Source organism: Sorex araneus, chromosome 6, assembly GCF_027595985.1.
Source record: "Sorex araneus isolate mSorAra2 chromosome 6, mSorAra2.pri, whole genome shotgun sequence".
Lineage (NCBI taxonomy): Eukaryota > Metazoa > Chordata > Mammalia > Eulipotyphla > Soricidae > Sorex > Sorex araneus.
In genome coordinates this window covers 150,976,734-151,000,695 of record NC_073307.1, presented here as the reverse complement: position 1 = coordinate 151,000,695, position 23,962 = coordinate 150,976,734, and the positions used below count along the sequence as shown (strand labels likewise).

General features: G+C 36.5%; 2 protein-coding genes across 2 annotated transcripts; both read right to left on the bottom strand.

The window, feature by feature from the left end:
* Window positions 1-1,285: 1,285 nt before the first annotated feature.
* Window positions 1,286-14,882, bottom strand: LOC129405996 (olfactory receptor 4C15-like). Its single transcript, XM_055143724.1, has 2 exons — window positions 14,769-14,882; window positions 1,286-2,266 (listed from the first exon to the last, which is right to left on the bottom strand). The coding sequence occupies exons 1-2, from the start codon at window positions 14,880-14,882 to the stop codon at window positions 1,286-1,288; spliced, it is 1,095 nt and encodes a 364-aa protein (XP_054999699.1).
* A 5,070-nt stretch (window positions 14,883-19,952) lies between these two features.
* On the bottom strand, window positions 19,953-20,927 carry LOC101547832 (olfactory receptor 4C15-like). Its single transcript, XM_004622035.2, has one exon. It carries the CDS (start codon window positions 20,925-20,927, stop codon window positions 19,953-19,955), a length of 975 nt encoding a protein of 324 aa, XP_004622092.2.
* Window positions 20,928-23,962: the final 3,035 nt, after the last annotated feature.

Sequence of the window (23,962 nt, the reverse complement as noted above, 5' to 3'; positions counted from 1 at the left end):
GGGAGATAGTCTGCCATAGAGGCCAGATGGAGGGGTGGGATGGAGGGGATACTTGAGACCTTGGTGGTGAAAGGTGTGCACTGGTGGAGGTTTTGGTGATCAATCATTGTGTGACTGAAACTCAAACAGGGAAGCTTTGTAACTATATCATAGTGATTCAAAAACTAATAATAATAAAAATAATAAAATAAAATAAATATATTGACTTAAAGAACTGATGTAGAGTTCATGCCCAATTCAATCAGTTTAATCAATGACTGAATAAATGGCAGTACTCTGACATCTTATAGACTAGTTCTCCCTTTAAGAAAACTTGGCAAGTTACTGAGCGCATTCTGCCCACAAGGCAGAGCCTGGCAAGCTCTCCCTGGTGTATTCCTGGGAAGCTCTCCATGGTGTACTCAATATGCCAAACACAGTAACAATGATGAGATTCATTCCCCTGACAATGAAAAAGCCTCCATTGTGGCACTGCTGGGAAAAATAAGTAAAGAGAGGCTGCCAAACCAATGGGATCACAGTGATAAAGTGATACTCTCGCATTAAAAAATATAAAAGCAGGATGAGAAAATTTACCATGCCATAGACCCTATATATTCACCATGTTTAGATCCTAAAATAAATGACCTAAATGTCATGCAAGAATATTTCAACAAAGCTTTCTTACCACACGCAAAAAAGAACTTTGGGTAATAATGAGTTCACAGAGAAGTAACTGCTTTAAAATATCAATTATTTTGCATTCTTAGTGTAAAATCACACCGAATAGGAGATACAATCTGACTATGAATATTTCTGTGGGACAAAAACTTATACCTGAACACATAGAAGAAAATGGTAAAAAGAAAGGTAAAATATATATATATATATATATATGTATATATATATATGCGTGTGTATATATATGTATGAATTAAACTCACACACGCTGCAATAAAGCTTTGTCATTTACAACTAATATTGAAAATGCAGAACTAAAGTAAATTCATCTGCAAAGAAATTGGGAACTTGGTGCCTAGAAAGAGTTTTTGCTGTCTCAGAAGTATAATATTTTGTTGTAATTGCAGAAAAAATTGCAATTGGCATTTCAAAGCATTCTAAATGCATTAAAATCAGTCTGTAACTATTTGGGGAATAATTTATTATTTTCTTTGATATTTTGTGTTATTTGGGAGAAGAGGCAGAAATATCCATGTCAGCTCTGAGGGTTTACTCCTCACTTTGTGCTCAGTGATCACTCTGATGTAACAAGTTACATTTAACTGTTTTTTCAAATATTAAGTCTTTAGTTTTCAACAGAAACAATCATAAACCGGCTGCACAGTTTCCTTATGGCACTTTTCACCTCCTTATTTCTGAAAGCATAAATCAAAGGATTGAGTAAAGGTGTTAGGATAGTGTTGAATATTACCACAATTTTGTCAATGGAATAAGAAACTGGAGGCCGTGCATATTCAAATATACATGGAATAAAGAACAAAACCACAACAGCAATATGAGACCCACAGGTGGAGAGGGCTTTCCTCTGTCCTTCAGCGCTGTGGTTTCTCAGGGAGAATAAGATGACACTATAGGACACAAGCAACATGAAGAAGATTAGGATGCAAAAGAATCCACTGTTGGCCACTATCATAAGGCCAAAGGCATAAGTATCAGTGCAGGCAAGCTCCAGTAAGGGATACATTTCACAAATAAAGTGATCAATAACATTGGGACCACAGAATGGAAGTTGTAAAGTAAAGAGAAGCTGTATAATGGAATGCAGAAAACCCCCTGCCCAGGCTACTCCAATCAGAATGCCACAGAGCCTTGGGTTCATGATAGAAGTGTAGTGCAAGGGTTTGCAGATGGCCACATACCTGTCATAGGCCATGGATGTGAGGACAATCACCTCTGCTCCAGAAAACATGTGTTGAGAAAATATCTGCATCATACAACCTCCATAGGAGATGGTTTTCTTCTCATAGAGACAGTCTATGATCATTTTAGGGGCATTCACTGAGATGAAACATGCATCCAGGAATGATAGAAAAACCAGGAAGAAGTACATTGGGGAGCCCACGAGCGCTGGATTGCTGATGATGGCTGCCACAATCAGCAGGTTGCCACAGATAGTTGCAATGTAGGCAAAAAGAAATATAACACATGCAATTTTCTGAACATCTGAATTCTGTGAAATCCCCAGGAGAACAAACTCAGTGACAAGGCTTTGATTTTGCATGATTTTCCGGAAAACAATCAGAGCTGCCTCACTGACCATCCCAAACTGCAATGAAAAAGACAAGGTTACATCAGATAAGTTTATAATCATAGCCACTCAAAATTTGTTCTTCCATGTGGTTCTTTTGATTCTGTCCTCCTTGATTTTTGAAACCAAAAAAAAAAAAATAACCAGAATGTTCTGAAAAAAAAAAAATAGTGTAAGATCTGACAAAATTAACTTTCAAGACATGAAATAGTGCCACATAGAGAGCCTCTCTAGAGGAACAAACCCAAAGGTGACAGGATTAGGAATCAATTATTTTTCAGTTGCTAAAATGGATTACTTTGTCATGGTTTCTTAGAGAAAGTTGTAAAAGGAGACTTTGAGGCCTTATCTTATTTCTGAGGAATAAGGACATCTATTTACTTGCCATGTTGAGCATCACCTTGAAAAAATAGGTATACAGATGTGATAGGTCCCTGATCAGAAGATTGTTTTATCCACATAGAGAAAAAGATGTCAGTGGCACTTTAAAATCACAGCTTAAAATCACACATAAAAATTTCTGTTTAAGTGTGAAGTGATAGGACGTTTAAGATAAATTATTCAGGGCATATAAGAGGGAACTTCTATTAAAAATGTTGAGTTCTATAAATATACAAAGCACATTACAAACTGGTGAGAACTCACAATCCAGCAGAAGCCATACACTGGCTTATGATTCAGACAGGGATCCCTCTTTCGGCTTCAAGGTTGTTATAAAAAGTTCCGTAAGAAAGCCTTTGACTTTCTGGGATCCACAGAACCCACAGAAGATTAAGGTCCCTTCTTTAGTTACACACTACTTCTTTACTCCTGCATATTCCAAGGGGAACAATGGGTCATTTCCTCTAAACTTGCACAGCAGTGGTCTGGCAGCCTCCAGCCATACCACACTAAGTCTACCTTTAGCTTGATACTACACTTGTTCTCCTCTTTCCACAAAAAAATGAACAAAGCTAACCATGGTAGTAAAAATTCCTTGACCCCTAAACTACAGCTGAAGTAGTGACATGGCCAATGACACTAAAATCTTACTGAAATCCTTGCACAAAATTCTGAACAACTGCTGAGTGACAACCAAAAATGTTGGAACAATTCCAACAGGGAAGTAACTCTCTAGAAGAACTGAGTTTACTAATTCTCTGGCTACACTAGAGAGTGCCCTGGCAGGAGAACACAGGTGATGTATTAGAAAGGCTCAAATCTTTCTATGTGCAAAAGAAAAAATGAGTAAGCAACATAGAAATACCACCACATTTTGGGAATGAAGATATTAGCCAGGACAACTCAATCAGAAATAAAAACTCTCGGATAAGGATTATAGCTAAAACTTACGGAGGATCTTTAATGAGCTCAAAGAAACAGTGGTGCAAGATTAAGAAAGCATGAAAATTGACATTTGAATCTATATACAGAAATGACAGAAAGAAAGAGATTACAGAACATGAAAACTCAGTGGAAGGCCTTGCCATCAATTACTATTGATAAAATTGAAAGAGTAATCAACCTGTTCCTGGCCCCACAAAAAAGTCCAGTCCCAGATAAATTTGCTAGCAAGTTTTTCCTTACCTTATTTATCTAAATTTATTTATTTATTTTTATATATTAACAAATCATCAACTGTCCAAACAGTTGATGATTTGTTAATTAGATGACAAAGCTCCAATATCAAAATCAATTTTAAAAAAACAACTTTTATATGAAAACAATTAGGTCTTATCATGGAGTTGTTAAGTCCTTGTCTAAAGATATACCAAGATGTTTGTTGCTAGTTCAATCTTCTATGTTATTTTTGGGTTTTGAGTTTAGTTGGTTCCTGTGTTACTTGCAATCAAATTTGCAGTGTTCCTATTTGAATTTCAGTACAATCCATTAAAAAAAGACTTACTCCCAATTATTTCCAGGCTCTTTCAGGAAGTTGTAGAAGCAGGAATTCTCCCAGTTTCAATGAGGCAAACACAAGCCTGGCATCAAAAGCAGAGAGAGATATCAAAAAAGGGAAAGCTATATTCTTCTTGAACATACATGCAAAGATTCTCAACAAAATATTCGCCAACCAAATACAAAATATATCAGAAAGATCATTCACCATGATCAAATAAGACTCATGATTTAATATAATCAAATCAATCAACATAATCATCCACATCAATATAAGAAAGAGATAGTCATCTAGTAATATCAATAGATGCAGAGAAAACATTCAAAAAGATGCAAACCCATTCATGATGTTAACTAAATAAATTGGAAGGTGAGAGAATTTTTGATACAGTTAATGTCAATTACCACAAGTTTACAGCAAATATTGTGCACAATGATGAAAAATTGAAAACCAACCCTCTAGAGTCAGTCACAAGACAAGGATGTCCACTCTCATCACTACTATATAATTTAGTTCAGGCTGTCCAAGCCATAGCAATTAGGCAAGAAAGCGATAGTAAAGACATTCAGACTTGAAAAGATGTCAGACTCAGTGTTTGCAGACACATGAAACTACACTTTGAAAATGCTAAAGACTCTACAAAGTAATACCTAGAAAAAGTATATGTATAACATTGAGTAGCAGACTACAAAATCGATGGACAAACTCTGGCCTTTTTTACATGCAAATAATAAAGCAATTGAGAGAGAAGTTAAAAAATTAATCTCATTCAGCATTTGTTCCTCATAAAATCTAGTACCTGGATTCAATTTAACAAAAGAGGTTAAAGACTTACATAGAATAAAACTATGTTATTGTAAAATGAAAGAAAAAGTCACCAAGAAATGGAAACATCCCCTCTTCATGGATAGGAAGTATAAACATTTGTCAAAGTGGCATTCTTCTCAGAACACTGTAGATACAATGTAATCTAAAAAAATACCCATGAAACTTTTAAAGACATTTAAAAATATATTTTAATTTATAATCTATGTTTGGACTAGAGCGATAGGACGTGGCCGACCTGTGTTTGATTCCGCGGTCTCTCTCAGAGAGCCTGGCCAACTACCATAGGTATCCCACCCGCACAGCAGAGCCTGGAAAGCTATCTGGAGCATATAGGAAATGTCAAAATCAGCCACAACCAGCCTCAAAATGGAGAAGCTCCAGCAAATTGATGAACTAATGGATGACAGTGGTACAGTGCAGTGCTGTAATCTATGTTTATAGATTAAACATGCCTGAAATTCACACGGAATAATGAGTCCCCTTAATAAACCTGAGAAATCTTATGAAAAAAGCATATAGCAGACTTCATTTTCCCCAACTTCAAACTGTGTGATAAAGCTAGAGTCATCTAAACAAAGGAGAGACACTCAGGTCAATGTTGCAGAATTGAAAGTCCAGAGACTGATTCTCAGTTGTAAGGGACTATTAATGCTTATAAAAAGAGGGGTTGGGGACATGAAGTGGAGCAAAAAAAGCGTTTCTTTAGCAAATGGTATTGGAACAACTTTGATCACACCGTGTACAATGGCAAATCAAAGCAGATTAAAGACCTTGATATCCAACTTTCTCCGATTATATTGAAGAAAACATAGGTGGAACATTTTGGCATGGAAGCAGATGCTATTTTCAATGATTTAATACCCTTGGCCAAGTAAACAGAATCATATTAAAACAAATGTGGCCATCAAACTAAGAAGCTTCTGCACTAGAAAATAAACAAGAACAAGAATAAGAAGACAACCAACAAATATAGAGAAAATATTTTCCAAGTAGTCATCAGACAGATGATTAATATCACAATATAAAAAGCTCTGTTTGACAACATCTGCACATGTATGTTCATCGCAGCACTGTTTACAATAGCCAGAATCTGGAAAAAACCCGAATGCCCCAGAACGGATGACTGGTTGAGGAAACTTTGGTACATCTATACAATGGAATACTATGCAGCTGTTAGAAAAAAGGAGGTCAAGAATTTTGTAGTCAAGTGGATGGGCATGAAAAGTTTCATGCTGAGTGAAATGAGTCAGAAAGAGAGAGACAGACATAGAAAGATTGCACTCATCTATGGTATATAGAATAACAGAGTGGGAGACTAACACCCAAGAACTGTAGAAATAAGTACCAGGAGGTTGACTCCATGGCTTCGAGGCTGGCCTCACGTTCCGGGGAAAGGTCAACTCAGAGAAGCGATCACCAACTACATTGTAGTCGAAGGCCATGTGGGGGAAGAGAGTTGCGGGCTGAATGAGGGCTAGAGACTGAGCACAGCGGCCACTCAACACCTTTATTGCAAACCACAACAGCTAATTAGAGAGAGAAAACAGAAGGGAATGCCTTGCCACAGTGGCAGGGTGGGGTGGGGGGGAGATGGGATTGGGGAGGGTGGGAGGGACACTGGGTTTACGGGTGGTGGAGAATGGGCACTGGTGAAGGGATGGGTTCCAAACTTTGTATGAGGGAAGTATAAGCACAAAAGTGTATAAATCTGTAACTGTACCCTCACGGTGATTCTCTAATTAAAAATAAATGAATTTAAAAAAAAAAAAAAAGCTCTGTTTGAAATTTACAAGAACAAAAAAAACAATGACACAAGAAAATGGAATAGAAGGATACAGACAGTAATTCTCAATGGAGACATATTAGATGACCAAAAAGTATATGTATATGTTTGTATACGCATATACATGTATATACATATATATCACTTATCATCAGGAAAATACAAATAAAACACAACAATGATATGTCATCTGAGACCAGTGAAACTGTAACAAAGAAACAAAAACAACCAATAATGTTGTAGATGTGAGGTAAAAATTCACTGTTATTAGAAACATTTCTGGTCTAGCATTTTATGAGAAAAAAATCAGCAGACATTCTGCCAAAAACAAGGGATCAGTCTACTATATGAATCAGCAACTCCACTTCTAGATATCCACCCCAATACATATATATATATATATATATTAAGAACATTTGCACTCCTATATTCGTTCATTGCAGCCAAATTCACAATAATAAAATTCTGGAAACAAATCACTGTCCAGATCAGATGACTACATAAACAAATCATAGTACGTAAACATAATAGAATTATAAAAAAAAATAAAATCATGAAATTTGCTTCTACATGATGGATCTGGAGGGTGTCATGTTGACAGAGGTAAATCGAAAGGAAAAGGACAGACTCAATTATTTCTCTTATATATGGGATATAAAGAAGCAATCTACGGGTATAAAAATACTCAATGATATAAAATGAGAATTGATCTTTGGTAGTGGGCCACCAACGGAGAAAGCAAGTGGAAGGGGCAGAGATGAATTAGTTAGGAAGGGGTTGACACTGGGGAACTGGTGGGAAGGAAGTGGATATGGCAGGTGTGTGAGGGGAAAGTTTGTGAAGGTTGTGTTATGCCTGAAATCCTATCATGACCAGTTATAAACTGTGGTACCTCAAATAAAATTAAATTAAAACAGAAAATCTTTGCATGAATGACATACTGTTTTATGTAAAACTTAAATTAAACCTATTTAAAACAATACTACTATCAAGGGCTGTCCTCATTTGTAAGTTCAATAATAGCATAAAAATAATTATTAGAATCATTATTGCCTAGTAAACTACCAACGCTATATCTTTTATACATATTTAACTGTGGAAAATTATCACTTAAAGTATTTTTCACACAAATAACAGATGTTGATCTGGAATTTAAACCTAGACCTTTGCGTTCTTTGCATAGCCAGTTCTTGCCTATTGGATCAACCCAGACAGGAACAAGAATCCTTCTTTCCCAGCAAGAAAATCAGAGAATAAATGACTGTTCTATTTCTAATCCACATATAGAGGTTAAAAATGTAACAAAACTACATAGGAAAAAATAGAGCAATATGTTGGATGTAGCTGAATCTTGAATTTTTACTCACTACTTATTAATTACATGTAAGCTGTCCTCCATTTTGATTTAGTACAACTTCCTAAGATATAAATATTTGAAATTTAATCTCTTGCAGAGTACATGTGTTCACCAACTATCTGAATGTATCAACAGATTATGTCAAGAATGATTTCCAATTATTTTCCTACCAGGACAACACAAAAGTGTAGCTTATGATACTGTGCCTTTACTGGTTGAAGTTTCTATTGTTTCTAATGTAGAAAGTCACAAATTTTATCAACAGAAATATTGTTCTTTAATGATCCAGAGACTTATTTTAATAATTATTTCAATTATTTCAATTTCTCAGTGCAGCTACAAATGTGGACAACAATTTTATCCTCAGCTGCCTTTAATACAGAAATGATCACAAATTTAATGATATTGGCATATGCATTTGCTCTTTAATATGTAGGAAACTATGAGTCTTACAGTACAAATAAAATTTATTCAATAAATATAAAATATAAATATAATATAAAATGAACCCCCAAACTCACAATGTTGAAAAAGAAAACCTACCCATTCTTATTTGTGTTCAACTTTAATTCATTTCAGCAATGCCTGCACAATGACCTCTGTGTCTTTCTACAATTGTCTCTAAGACAGCAAGAGCATAAATAAAATACAACATTGTTCCATGAGTCACACTTATATTGGAAGAGAAAAAAAACATCATTTGATCCTAGTGTCAAAAGAGAAGAGAAGGCAATGAAACGGATAACAGTTAACAACCAGGGCAACTGACAAAACTGCAGGGCACTGCGTAATTGAGTTTCAAAGAGAAAACATATATATATATATAGTAATAAAAAAAATGTAATGGTGTGAAAAAAACGATGCAGTTCCTTTACAAGTAAGATATTAGTCTTCATGTCATAGTTTTACAAATACACTAATTTGATCAAATTAATCAAATAAGACTAATCACTATAATTAATTCAAATTAATTATTTCAGTGTTTAATTTATTTGCAGATAACCATGTGTCACTGAAGAAACCCTTAGTCTTGGTGTCCTCTTCTAACGAGTGGTAACATATTTTAAACTGCCCAATCCTCAAGACTCAAAAAATATTCTTATGCATATTTAGTATTTACTATGCATAAGTCAGAAGTTATTGTTAAATATTGAAGTCATCATTTTTATTAAGCAATGTATATAGCAATGCACAGATAACAATATAATTAAATTAATATATTATATAATCAAAAATATAAATCTCTATACCAGGTGATCAAGTTTGGATTTGCTTTAGGCACCACATTCAGCAGTGTTCAGCACTTAGATATTCGTGGCTCTGTGCCAGGACTCAGTCCTGGGGGAACTCTCTAGCACCAGGTTGGATGCCTGGATATAACTAGTATTGGCTGTGTTAAAGACATGCATCTTACCTGCTGTATTACCACTTGACCGAGAATTAAATCAAGTGTTCTCAATCACATTATAACCTAAAATTCATTTATTCCTTCCCCAAAAATATTCAAAGGAAGGATATAGTGCTTATAAATCATCTAATTTTCTACCTGATAAAATGATTTTGCAGAGCTGAAACGAGAGTGCTTATCCTGTGCGAAACACAAAATCTTGTGCTCTAGTTTTTAAATATCACAAACATTCCACAAGGAATTTTATGGAACTCTAAATATGCTTCTATTCCCTTTGATCTATCACTGTCACTGTAGTTCCATTGTCCTTCAATTTGCTTGTGTGGGCACCAGGAATGTCTCCATTGTGAGACTTGTTGTTACTGTTTTGGCATATCGAAGACTGTGCCTTGCAAGGTTCTGCCATTTGGGCAGGATATTTTCAGTAGCTTGCTGGGCTCTCTGAGAGGGATCGAGGAATTGAAACTGGGTGGGTGCATGCAAGGCGAACACCTTATACTCTGTGCAATCACTCCAGTGCAAACATCACTGTAGGGAGAAATATTTTTTGGATTCCAGAGACATGAGAAATCCAGAAAACAAAAATACAGCTGAGACAAAGGTAAAGTGATGAATATGTTACATTTTACCTAAATTGCATTGAACTTGAATATGAACATAAGTAAAGAAAGAAGGTTTAATCTCTTGAAATAACAGTTATTTCAGTCAGTGCACAAAAAGTTTTCCTTCTTTGTGGAATAATTATTGAATGCTTAAAGCATCTTGAATGTTGTCTTAATCATGCTAAATGTTGTACATCACTATGTTTTCCTTGAGTTTATAAAGATTATAATCTCTATTTAAAGTGAAAATCCTGAGACAGAAAGGTTATGTGAGTATCCCAGTGTGCAGTTAAGTTGTAGTATTTCATCTTACAACCTAATTTTAGAACCTAATATTCTATTAAACTTGCAGTTGAATTATACCATCTATAATTTTAAGTCCTAATTTTCATTTTTAATTTCTTCCTCAAAATACAAACGTATAATTATGAATCCTACCATGTTTCAGTTTATTGAATGCTCTGATCCTGCAATCTCTAAGTCTCCAAGCAGTGATCAACAAGTGACTGTTGTTTCCACATCTTATTTCTTCATCAGAGAGATGGTTGAAGAGCCACCCTAGTTGAAGATGCAGAGAATGTTCTCTACTGCTTGTGCAGCACTGTGATAAACATGGTTTGGGGAAGGAGAGAATAAGAAATCAAAGTTTCCTTTTCAATTGATTTCCCACTGGAATTGAGGGATGTTTCCCTGAGACATCATGAACCTGTAGAATTGCATCTCAATTCTCCCCAAGGTTGGGAATTTCCCACCTGTATGATTTCAAGGACTTTTAACGTTTTGGTTCAAGTGTTGGCAAAATGTTTTGTCCCTGAGCAATTATATTTTTACAGAACATAGTTATCTGTCCTCATGTTGTATTTGAAGATGCCTTTATTGCCTTCAGAAATAAAATATTTGTGATATGGAGATGGAATATAGTTTTTGTGGTAAAGGACAAAACTTCTTTTTGCTCCTAAAACTGATAGGGTAGTATCCTCAGATAAGGTTCCATAATCAATCTGTAATGTGAAATATAGCTTGTAATGTAACATTTCATGTTTATTCAATAATAACAAAAGCTAGAAATCTTGATAAGAAGTATACATTAAATTACGAACCTCCATTATTCTGTGTTTATTATTTTTATACTGCAGACTTCAAAATTTATATATACTTTTTTAAAAGGTAAAACAAGTTTCTTTTCAATGCTTTGTACTATAATTGATCTGGAGTTTGTTCCCAGGCATATGTGCTAGAATTAAAGTATAATGACCTAGTCCCTCTTTTGAAAATTAACACTGATAAATATGAGAATTTACCTCTGAGATATAGATTATATTCTGCTGGTCTCTCTATTTTTATTCCAGGGCCACCGTTTTGATAACTATTACTTAATAGTATTATTTAATGTCTGGGAACATGACCCACCCATTTTTTAAAAAATCTGTTTGCAAGAATTTTTTTTTCTCTTTTAATTATTATGGCCATTAATTTGCCTGACTGTTTTTAGGACACATGAGTTTATATTTTTGTTTTTGGTCTTTTGCCCACAGCCTGATGTTCAGAGATTAATAATGACTGAACTCAGGAATCACTCAAGAATTATATGAGAATGTTATACTTGATTTATTTTAATATAAATACTACAAACTTTACTACTCCAATTGTCCATTTACATAAATAAAACTAATCTTCACATAAAACATTAGGATTATTCTAAATATTAGTTTAGACTAAAGAAATAGAGACTCTATATTAACCTTCAGCACAAACTGTTAATATTTTAATATCTTAAAACTTTAAAAATTCAATTGATACTTTGAAAACTTAAACGCACTTAGTTTCTATTGAGAAATAGAATGGAAAACATTGTATTTTTTGAGGAAAGGGGTGGTTAATCAGAGTTCCAGAGTTTCTTTTGAATATTCTTTTTCTATTGCTTCTAGTTCATTTATAATTTACATATTTCTTATGAATGAGATATTAAATTTGTTTTTCTTCTTCTGATGGATATTCTTACTCTGGTAACTTCCAGTTTCTTTCACTTCATTTAAAGGAACAAGAATTTTTTTTTTCCTTTCTGATATTTTTTCGATTAGGTAGTTCACAATATTTGATGACATTTATTATTCACACACCAATCCCACTGCCATTATGCCTTCCTATCAGCATGTTTCAGACGTTTCCATCTGTACCTCAATGCCTGCCCCAAAGCAGAACCAAAATAATATATACTGTATTACTTGTTATGAAAAAAGAAAACGCTGGAAATGCTACACAAAAGGATCCTTAGAGAAAAGTGAAAGAAAATTGTTCTATTTTGACAGGGGCCATTAAGACTTTCTATAAGAGATCATTAAGTGTTGTTAAGTATGGAGCCTTGTGTGCCTTTATATCTGTAATGTATGCACACACACACAAACACAAACACACACAACACACACATATCTATGGGATGAAGCAATAGCACAGTAGGTAGGGCATTTGCCTTGCATGCAGCCTACCCAGGTTCGATTCCTCAATCGCTCTCAGGAAAACCAGCAAGCTTCTGAGAATATCCTGCCTGCATGGCAGAGCCTGGTATGCTGCCTGTGGCGTATTCGAATGCTAAAAAGAGTAACAAGTCTCATAATGCAGATATTACTGGTGCCCACTGGAGCAAATCGAAGAACAATGGGACAGCAGTGCTACAGTGCAATATATAAGTATTATCCTCTAAAATTGGTTGCCTAATAATTTGAAGCCCATGTAACATCTTGCGGTACTCATAGAGTAATACTACCCTATACCCAAGAACTGCTATGGTCCAGGCCTTCTACGGACACTCGAGCCAAGCTTCACACAGGAGTGAAGCCACACAGAAATAGGTAAGAAGAACTTCGCGACCTTGGACTCCAGGCTCAACCAGACCTAGAAACAAGATCCTCTTGTCTGTCACCTCAATCTCCAGCACGTTAAGGAGTGGTCTACTCCAAATGCCCACCCTACAGAAGCCAGAAAAATACCTCACTGCCAGACCCCCACTACCTCCCCTACCCAGACACCGACATGCTCTAGACCGCTCTCTGGACATACCATAAGACACTTAATACCCATTTTCCATAATTCCCGCGTCCCATAATTTGATATGGTTCAAATATAGTGTGAACATTGGGAACACCTCTAAGGGCTATTGGAGGCCGCCCAAAAGCCTCCAGCCTCTTTGAGAGCCTGGAAAGCTACTAAGAGTACGCTGCCCTCACAGCAGAGCCTGGCAAGCTACCCGTTGTAGGATGACATTACTTTGTCCTTTCCCTCCTTGCCACAAGTAGCTTGTCCCGGTTTTACCCAGAGTTTAGGCTTACCCCAGTCACACCCATCAAGGTGTTCCCGAATCTCTCCCATCCCTTTGTTTAGCTATAATCACTTCTCCATGCTCTCTTCCCCAAAAGAGTTAATCCTCGGCTTTCCCTTAATCCGACTCTGCTAATTTGCAAGGTCAGACCTTCCTAGGATACTGAATTTATATTATATAAGTTAATATTGCCTTTCTCCTCTTCTTGTGCCTTTTGAATAATTTACTTTAAAGCTATGACTGTTTTGTATAGACACAAGAAGACAATATTATGTTTTTATAACTTGAGAATTAATTGGCCTCGAATATCATTCCCTCCCGGGCCTCTGCTTTCTCCACTTAAGCCTCAGTTGCCCTCAGTTCCTAGCACCCCAAAGTAGGGTCCCTGACGTGGGACAGGAAGGATCCAGGGCAAGCGGTGAGTTATGTGCTACCCTGGCATCGAGATGGGCCTTGCCAAAGTGCCTAATTCTTAACTATAAGTTAAGAGCTTGATCATAGACAAATGCTGTCATGATCCAATAGTAATTATGAGACTGGAACCCTGCCAGGGATAGGAAAGACTGATCTGGCCTGAGCACTGTAGTCTGAGATTGAGATGGCCCCAGGAGAGCAATTCTATAAGCTTTAATGCATCTCTTATTGTGTCCATACAAAATAATTAATATTATGAATTCTTATATGTTTGCTGGCTGAGGAGAAGAGAAACACATTCATGGGACTCCGCCCTTGGGTGGATCCTCCTGCTGAAAGAGAATTAAGTCCTAGGAGAAGCATCCCCTAAGGGAAAGGAACCTTACCCTATTGATGGTGACCACACCTATGTGTACGTCCCAACCCCCTCATGCTGTAGAGATTTAACTAGGCTGTAAGAGTGGGTTGGGGGGCCAGATACACAGGGGAAGTTCCACGAGGGCCAGATCCACGAGAGCGGGAGAGAAGCAGAGAGAGAGAATGAAATAAACGGATCAAGCAACCAGTTTGGCCTTCTTCCTTCTTCCTCCTGTCGCCTGCCTTTGACTGACGGCACACACAGCGGTTCCGGGGCACCGGACGCGGGTGGTGAGACAGAGCTGCCCGGAGAGCCCGAGAGTGTACTCGCCCCCTCGGCGGTCTTTAGTTTATTACAACCCGTGACATTTTAGATATGCCCAAAACAGTAACAACAATGGGGCTCACTCGCCTGATATCCAAAGAGCCCTCAATATTGCAGCGTCAAGAAAGATGAACAAGGAGAGGTTGAAAACATCTCAGGGGTGAACTAGACTGCCAAAACAAAGAAAGACTAAAATGACTGTCTTTAATTTCAATGCACCTATGCTGGAATCGGTAGCATCCATCCAGGACCTGATCGTGCAGGCACAGAAGATCAACTATGACATCATTGGTCTGACTGTATGAGAAGACATCGATCATATCACGCAATTTTCGACACTGGGGAAGAACTGTTCCTCGGTACATGAGACAACAGAGGCGTCAGTGGCATCAGTGTCCTTCTCAACACGAACTTGGCCATGAGCATTGATTCATTCGAATCCCTAATAGTTTGAATCAGATGATTACGCTCAAATACATGTGGCTCACTGCCTGTCGCTACTATCTTCATCATCTACGAACCAACATACAACTCCGATGAAGAAGAAATTGAGAAGTTCTACATGTTGCTAAAGAAGTTCTATAAAGAAGACCACACCATCTACAAGTTCATTGTTATTGATTTTAATGCCAAGATAGGACTGAGAAGGTCGCCTGAAGGATCCCATATTGGGACACATGACCTAACATGGAATGAACTGGTGAGGGACTGTCTGAGTTCATGATGTCGACCAAACTATCCATGATAACTCACAGTTCCAGAAGCTGAATCTAAAAGCTAGAGATGGGAGTCTCCCGATGGACAGTTTCACAATGAAATTGAACACATCATATTCAATTGAAGGATTTTGCAGCTGTTAGAAAAGACTGAAGCGATAGCTCAGTGAGGTATGGCATTTGCCTTGTACATTGACGACCCAGGTTAGATTCCTCCATCTCTCTTGGAGGGCCTGGCAAGCTACCTGTGGCGTATTTGATATACCAAAGAAACAGTAACAAGTCTCACAATGGAGACTTTACTGGTACCAGCTCGAGCAAATAGATGAACAATGGGATGAAAGTGCTAACAGTACAACAGTTAAAAAAGATGAAGTCATGAAATTTGCCTATAAATGGATGGACATGGAGGTTATCATGCTAAGTGTAATGAGTCAGAAACAGAGAGACACACATGGGATGACTACACTCCTTTGTGGAATATAAAATAGCATAATATGACACTAACACCTAAGGACAGTAAAAACAGGAGCCAAGAGAATTGTTTTGTGGTTTGGAAGCCAGCAACATGTGCTGGGGTAAGAGGCAATTGGGATGGAGACCGGACTACTAAGATGGAGGGATCTCTTGGGATGGGAGATGTGCGCTGAAAGTAGATTAAAAAACTTGACACCCTTTCAATATCTGTATTGAGAACTTTAATTCCCCAAAGTAGAGAGAGAATTAGAAGGAAGGTACCTGCCACAGAATTAGGAGGTAGGATGGTGAGGAGATGGCAGGAGGGATACTAGTAACATTGGTGGTATAAAACTTACACTGGTCGATGGATGGCTGTTCAATCATAATATGACTGAAACTCAATCATGAAAGATTTATAACTGTAAATCATGGTGATTCAATACTCTTTTAAAATACAGTTTGAAATGTTCTGCACTTGAATGGCAACAGTAGAACTAATACTGAAGTTATCAAAAAACTTTTAAAATATTTTTATTTCAAAATTTCATTTTATTATAACAACATGCATTACAAGTTTATTCATAATTGGGTTTTTAATACAAAATATTAAGTCACCAAGCCCAGCACCAGTGTCAACTTCCCTCACCACATGCCCAGATTTCCTTCTCCTCTCCACATACCCCATCCTGGCATGCCACCATTACAGACACCTTTTAAATGTGATTATGAAAGTTTCAGTCTCCTGATTTTAATGTCATTGACTCTGAGGTTTGGATATTTAGCTCGATAATTCTATGACATTACCAATATAACTGGGTCCCTTGGATCCCACCCCTGTTGCTTCTCATATCTCGGCTCTCCCTTTACCCTTCCATCTATGTCTATCCTCACCTCTTAGACTCTGGGGCAAGGATAATTGATGCATTCCAATCTATGGATCATGAGAATGAAATCTTTAATATAAAAAATTATTGTGATAATAATCTTATTGCTGTGATAAATGTCCATTCAGAGACAGACAATCCAGTGAAGAGTGCTTCCAAGTCCTATTTCTACCTGTAGGAGAGAGTGGAAGTGCATCTCAAGCACATGAGGTAGAGGATGTTTTCCACTGGACATCCAAAAATCTCCAACAGTTTTGGAAAATATATAAACAACAGTTTCCTCTATTTCCCACTTAGAATTTAAAGAGGTTTCCCTGAGATACTGTGATCCTATAAAATTTCCTCTCATTTCGTCACAGAGTTAGGAATTTCCCAGCAATCTAAGACTCAGAACTTTGGTTATGATGAATTTCTGTGCTCTGAAGCAATTAAAATGTTTCTTTTTATTCTTTGCACACTTTTTAATTACGCCTAATTTTCTTATAAGATTTATCTCATTCCCTGCACATCCTTCAGGAAGAAAAGTCTGGGTATCAAGGGATGGAATGTGTGCCTTCTGTGTAGTTATCAAATCTCCAGACTGAGTTCTTCTGTCAGCATAGGCATGTGACAATAAAAAAAGCATTAAAATATATCAGAAGTACTTGTTATTAAAATAACAAGTGCTATATTTAAGTATATCCAAAAATGTGCTGATTTATTTTGTATTTTCTATTATTCTGTTTGTTTTTAATACTTGCACTGCACTTGATAGAGCTCAGGGTTAATTCCTGGTTCTGTACTCAGTGAGAAGTCCTGCTTAATTCCTGCCTGTACTCTAACTCTAGCCCATTCTCTGTGTTCTTGTCACTGATACCCCACACCATTAAACTTAAGGCATAATTTCTTTAGAAATAGGAATTTTGTTTTATCAATTTTGGGAAAAAGTGACACCAGGTCCATGTAGCCTTTTGGAAAGTAGAATGTGATTAAAATCTAAATCAAAACTTGTCCACCTTATTTCACCTAGTACCATCAGAAAATGGCTTTCCTAGAGAGATATCACGTCTTTATATTTTAATTTACTAATATTTTGTTTTTACAAATCACAATAGAAGATGGAGACTTGGAATAATTCTGAGAATTGCCAAAATGTTTTGCTTTTCTGACCTAAGCAATTAGGTACAAGTGTAATTTCTCTTTACTTGAAATTTCTCATGAGTTAGCACTTGGAAAATCCCTGATATAGGACACATTTATGAAGATGATAGTTGAAAAATAAGAGTAAGTAAGCAGAGCTTAGGCTACTAATTCTGGAACTCTGACTCATAATGAACACCACACCAAGCATTTTTTATGACCTGTGTTCTTAATTTATGAATTTTTACTGATAGAGGAAACTGGAAAAATAATAACTTAATCATCTTAGAAGACTATATGTAAGGTTCATGACTTCATCTCTCCTAACTGCTGGACGATACCCCATGGGAGATGTGTGCCGAAAGTAGATAATGGATCAAAACGATGGCCTCTCAGTGTCTGTGTTGCAAGCCATGATGCCCAAAAGTAGAAAGTATGAAGAATATTGTCTTCCATGGAAGCAGGGGGAGGCTGGGTAACAGGGGGTATACCAGGGATATTGGTTGTTGGGAATGTGTACTGATGGAGGGATGGGTGTTTGGTCATTACGTGATTGCAACCCAAATATGAAAGCTTGTAACTATCTCACGATGATTCAATAAAATGTAGGGAAAAAAAAGACTATATGTGATGGGTAATATAATAAGCATATAAGTTCTACAAACATAGGAAACATAGCAAAGTTCAGTGGAAACTATAAGCAAATGTTTATGTAAATATGCTGAACCATGTACATATTCACTCCGGACAAACACCCTCATGTAGTTTTTAAAGTTTCAATTCTTTTTCGATTTGAACTTTTCTGTTGTCAGTGTTAGTTTTTAATTTGAGGTTTTAAAGAATAGCATTCCTTGAATATGATCCTTTATTTCATATTTCACTTGCACCATGGTGCAACTCCTTGTTCATTTACAACAGTGACCTAATTTCTTTAATTTGCCTATTGCTGTGTTACCACTCTCTCTACCAGGATTCATCTTGTGCTTATAGTGTCCTTCCTGTGAAGGGTATAGTACATTTTCCTTTTCTTTTTTTTAAGATCTGAGTTCTGATATCACCTCCTGAAAATCCCTTCTGCTTCCTGCTCATGTTTTTCACTTCTGTGTTCCTCAATGTGCAATTCTAGTTATTTTCATAGTGCAACAATGATAGAGACAAAGTCAGGCCTCCTAGATATATAAGAGAATTGTCAATGTCTCCTTTCAGTTACAATCTGTACTTTTTGCGAATTACCTTTCATTCATTTTTAAAGTTTCATTCTCGGTCCTGTCACCTTTAAACTTGAGCAAAGTCAGCTGTTTTACTGTTCCTTTAAGACACAAAACAGATTATTCTTACTGTCTCTATAATAGAATTACTTTCAATTCTTTTCTGATTTGAACTTTTCTGTTTTCATTCCCCTGACCCTGAAAAAGCCTCCATTGTGGCCCTGCTGGGAAAAATGAGTAAAGAGAGGCTGCTAAACCAACGGGATCACAGTGATAAAGTGATACTCTCATATTAAAAAAAAAACGGAGGATGAGGAAATTCACCATGCCATAGACCCTTTCAATTCACCATGCTTAAATCCTAAAATAAATGACCTAAATGTCATGCAAGAGTATTTCAACAAAGCTTTCTTACCACACAAAATTGAGAACTTTGGGTAATAATGAGTTCACAGAGAAGTAACTGCTTTAAAATATCAATTATTTTACATTCTTAGTCTAAATCACACCGAATAGGAACTACATTCTGACTCTGAATATTTCTGTGGGACAGAAACTTATACCTGAACTACATTCTGACTCTGAATATTCCTGTGGGACAGAAACTTATACCTTATACCTTATATCGAAGATAATGGTATATAGATAGATAAAAATATATCTATGTATGAATTAAACTCACTGACACTGCAATAAAGCTTGTCATTTACTACTAATATTGAAAATGCAGAAATAAAATCAATGCATCTGCAAAGAAATTGGGAACATGGTGCCTGAGAAGAAGTTTTTGGTGTCTCAGAAGTATAATGTTTCTTTCTAATTGCAGTAAAATTTGCAAATGGCATTTCAAAACATATTCAATGTCTTAAAATCAGTCTGTAACTTTTTGGGAAATAATTTAATTTATAATTTTCTTTGACATTTTGTGTTATTTGGGAGGAGGGGCAGAAACATACATAAGAGTTCTGAGGGTTTACTCCTCACTTTGTGCTCAGAGTTCACTCTGATGTAACAAGTTACATTTAGCTGTCTTTTCAAACATTAAGGCTTTAGTTTTCAACAGAAACAATCATAAACCGGCTGCACAGTTTCCTAATGGCATTCTTCACCTCCTTATTTCTGAAAGCATAAATCAAAGGATTGATTAAAGGTGATAGGATAGTGTTGAATATCTCCACAATTTTGTCAAAGGAGAAAGAAACTGGAGGCCTCGCAAACTCAAATATACATGGAATAAAGAACAAAACCACAACAGCAACATGAGACCCACAGGTGGAGAGGGCTTTCCTCTGTCCTTCAGCGCTGTGGTTTCTCAGTGAGAATAAGATGACACTATAGGACACAAGCAACATGAAGAAGATTAGAATGCAAAAGAATCCACTGTTGGCCACTATCATAAGGCCAAAGGCATAAGTGTCAGTGCAGGCAAGCTCCAATAAAGGGTACAAGTCACAAGTAAAGTGATCAATAACATTGGGACCACAGAAAGGAAGTTGTAAAGTAAATAGAAGCTGTATAATGGAATGCAGAAAGCCCCCTACCCAGGCTACTCCAACGAGAATGCCACAGAGCCTTGGGTTCATGATAGAAGTGTAGTGCAAGGGTTTGCAGATGGCCACATACCTGTCATAGGCCATGGATGTGAGGACAATCACCTCTGCTCCAGAAAACAAGTGTTGAGAAAATATCTGCATCATACAACCTCCATAGGAGATGGTTTTCTTCTCAAAGAGACAGTCTACGATCATTTTAGGGGCAATAACTGAGGTGAAACATGCATCTAGGAAAGATAGAAAAACCAGGAAGAAGTACATCGGGGAGCCCATGAGCACTGGATTGCTGATGATGGCTGCCACAATCAGCAGGTTGGCACAGATAGTTGCAATGTAGGCAAAAAGAAATATAACAAATGCAATCTTCTGAACATCTGTATTCTGTGAAATCCCCAGGAGAACAAACTCAGTGACAAAGCTTTCATTGTTCATGATTTTCCAGAAAACACTCAGAGCTGCCACACTGACCATCCCAACCTGCAATATAAGTGACAAGGTTACATCAGATAAGTTTATAATCATAGCCACTCAAAATTAGTTCTTCCATGTGGTTCTTTTGATTCTGTCCTTCTTGATTTTTGAAACCCCCCCAAAAAAACCCACAATGTTCTGAAAAAAAAATAGTGTAAGATCTGACAAAATTAACTTTTAAGACATGAAATAGTGCTAGATAGATACTCACTCTAGAGGAACAAACCCAATTGTGACAAGATTCGGAATCTATTATTTTTCAGTTGCTAAAATGGATTACTTTGTCATGGTTTCTTAGGGAAAGTTGTAAAAGGAGACTTTGAGGCCTTATCTTATTTCTGAGGAATCAGGACATCAATTTACTTGTCATGTTGATCATCACGTTGCAATAATAGGCATACAGATGTGAGATGTCCCTGATCAGAAGATTTTTTTTTCCCACAGAGTGAAAAAGATGTCAGTGGCACTTAAAAATCACAGCTCTTCACAACAAGTTATGTTTAAGTCTGAAGTGATAGGATCTTTAAGATAAATTAGTCAGGCCTTACAAGAGAGAACTTCTATTAAAAATGTTGAGTTCTGTAAATATACAAAGCACATTACAAAATGGTGAGAACTCACAATCCAGCAAAAGCCATACACTGGCTTATGCATCAGGCCAAGTATCCCTCTTTCGGCATCAAGGCTGTTATAAAAAGTTCCGTAAGAAAGCCTTTGACCTTCTGGGATCCACAGAACCCACAGAAGCTTGATGTCCCTTCTTTAGTTACACACTACTTCTTTACTCCTGCATAGTCCAAGGGGACCAATGGGTCATTTTCACCGAACTTGCACTGCAGTGGTTTGGCAGCCTCCAGCCATACGACACTAAGTCTACCTTTAGCTTGATATTACACTTGATCTCCTATTTCCACAAAATATGAACAAAGGTAACCATGGTAGTAAAAATTCCTAGACCCCTAAACTACAGCTGAGGTAGTGACATGGCCAATGACACTAAACTCTTTAAAATCCTTGCACAAAATTCTATACAGCTACTGAGTGACAACCAAAAATGTTGGAACAATTCCAACAGGGAAGTAACTCACTAGGATAACTGAGTTTACTAATTCTCTGGCTACACTAGAGAGTGCCCTGGCAGGAGAGCACAGGTGACGTATTAGAAAGAATCAAATATTTCTAACTGCAAAAGACATAATAAGTAGGCGACATAGAAATACCACCACACTTTCAGAATGAAGATAGTAGCCTGGACAAGTCAATCAGAAATAGAACCTCTCAGATAAGGATTATAGCTAGAACATATTGAGGATCTTTAATGAGCTCAAAGAAACAGTGGTGCAAGATTAAGAAAGCATGAAAACAGACATTTGAATCTATACACAGAAGTGACACAAAGAGATTACAGAACATGAAAACTCAGTGGAAGGCCTTGCCATCAATTACTATTGATAAAATTGAAAGAGTAATCAACCTGTTCCTGGGCCCACAAAAAAGTCCAGTCCTAGATAAATTCGCTAGCAAGTTTTTCCATACCTTAATATATCTAAATTATTCATTTATTTTTAAGTATTAACAAATCATCAACTGTCCAGACATCTAGAATTAAAATTAATTAGATAACAAAGCTCCAATATCAAAATCAATTTAAAAAAAGCAATTTTTATGTGAAAACAATTATGTCTTTTCATGGAGTTCTAAGTCCTTGTCTAAAGACTCAGCTGATTGTTGCTAGTTCAGTCTTCTATGTTATTTTTGGTTTTTGAGTTTAGTTGGTTCCAATGTTACTTGCAATCAAATTTTCAGTGTTCCTATTTGAATTTCAGTACAATCAGTTAAAAAAAGACTTACTCCAAATACTTTCCAGGCTCTTTCAGAAAGTTGTAGAAGCAGGAATTCTCCCAGTTTCAATGAGGAAAACAAAAGCCTGGCAAAAAAGCAGAGAGAGATATCAAAAAAGGGAAAGCTCTATCCTTCTTGAACATACATGCCAATATTCTCAACAAAATATTAGCCAAAAAATGCAAAGTATTTCAGAAAGATCATTCACCATGATCAAATAAGCTCTTGGTTTGATATACTCAAATCAATCATCATAATAAACCACATCAATATAAGAATGAGATAGTCATCTAGTAATACCAATAAAGGCAGAGAAAACATTCAAAAAGATGCAAACTGATTTATGATGTGAACTCAATAAAGTTGAAACTGAAAGAATTTTCAATATAGTTAAAGCCAATTACGACAATTTAACAACAAATATTGTACACAATGCTGAAAATTTGAAAACCTTCCCTCTAAAGTCAGTCACAAGACAAGGATGTCCACTCTCATCACTATTATTTAATTAGTTCCGGAAATCCAAGCCATAACAATTAGGCAAGAAGATATAGGAAAGACATTCCGACTAGAAAAGATGTCAGATGCAGTGTTTGTGAAGACATGAAACTACACTTTGAAAATGCTAAAGACTGTACAAAGTAACACCTAGAAAAAGTATATTTATACCATTGAGTAGCAGACTACGAAATCGATGGACAAACTATGGCTTTTTTTACATGCAAATAATAAAGCAATTGAGAGAGAATTTAAGATATTAATCCCATTCAGCATTTTTTACTCAGAAAATCTAGTACCTGAATTCAACTTAACAAAACAGGTTAAAGACTTACATAGAATAAAACTATGTTATTATAAAATGAAAGAAAAAGTCACAAGGAAATGTATACATCCCCTCATCATGGATAGGAAGTATCAACATTTGTCAAAGTGGCATTCTTTCAGAACACTGTAGATACAATGTAGTCTAAAAAAAAAAGCCATGAAACTTTTAAAGACATTTAAAAATATATTTTAATTTATAATCTATGTTTGAACTGGAGCGATAGCACGCAGCCGACCTGGGTTTGATTCTTGCATCTCTCTCAGCCTGGCGAACTACCAAAGGTATCCCATCCGCACAGCAGAGCCTGGCAAGCTACCTGGATCATATAGGATATGACAAAAACAGTCACAACAAGTCTCAATATGGA

Excerpts from the sequence above, each read along its gene's own strand:
- LOC129405996 (XM_055143724.1), bottom strand. The coding sequence starts at position 14,882 with ATGTACCGAGGAACAGTTCTTCCCCAGTGTCGAAAATTGCGTGATATG. Across the intron at positions 2,267-14,768 it reads TTCTGTGCCTGCACGATCAG|TTTGGGATGGTCAGTGAGGC; the intron begins GTCCTGGATGGA and ends TTTTCATTGCAG.
- LOC101547832 (XM_004622035.2), bottom strand. The coding sequence starts at position 20,927 with ATGGTCAGTGTGGCAGCTCTGAGTGTTTTCTGGAAAATCATGAACAAT.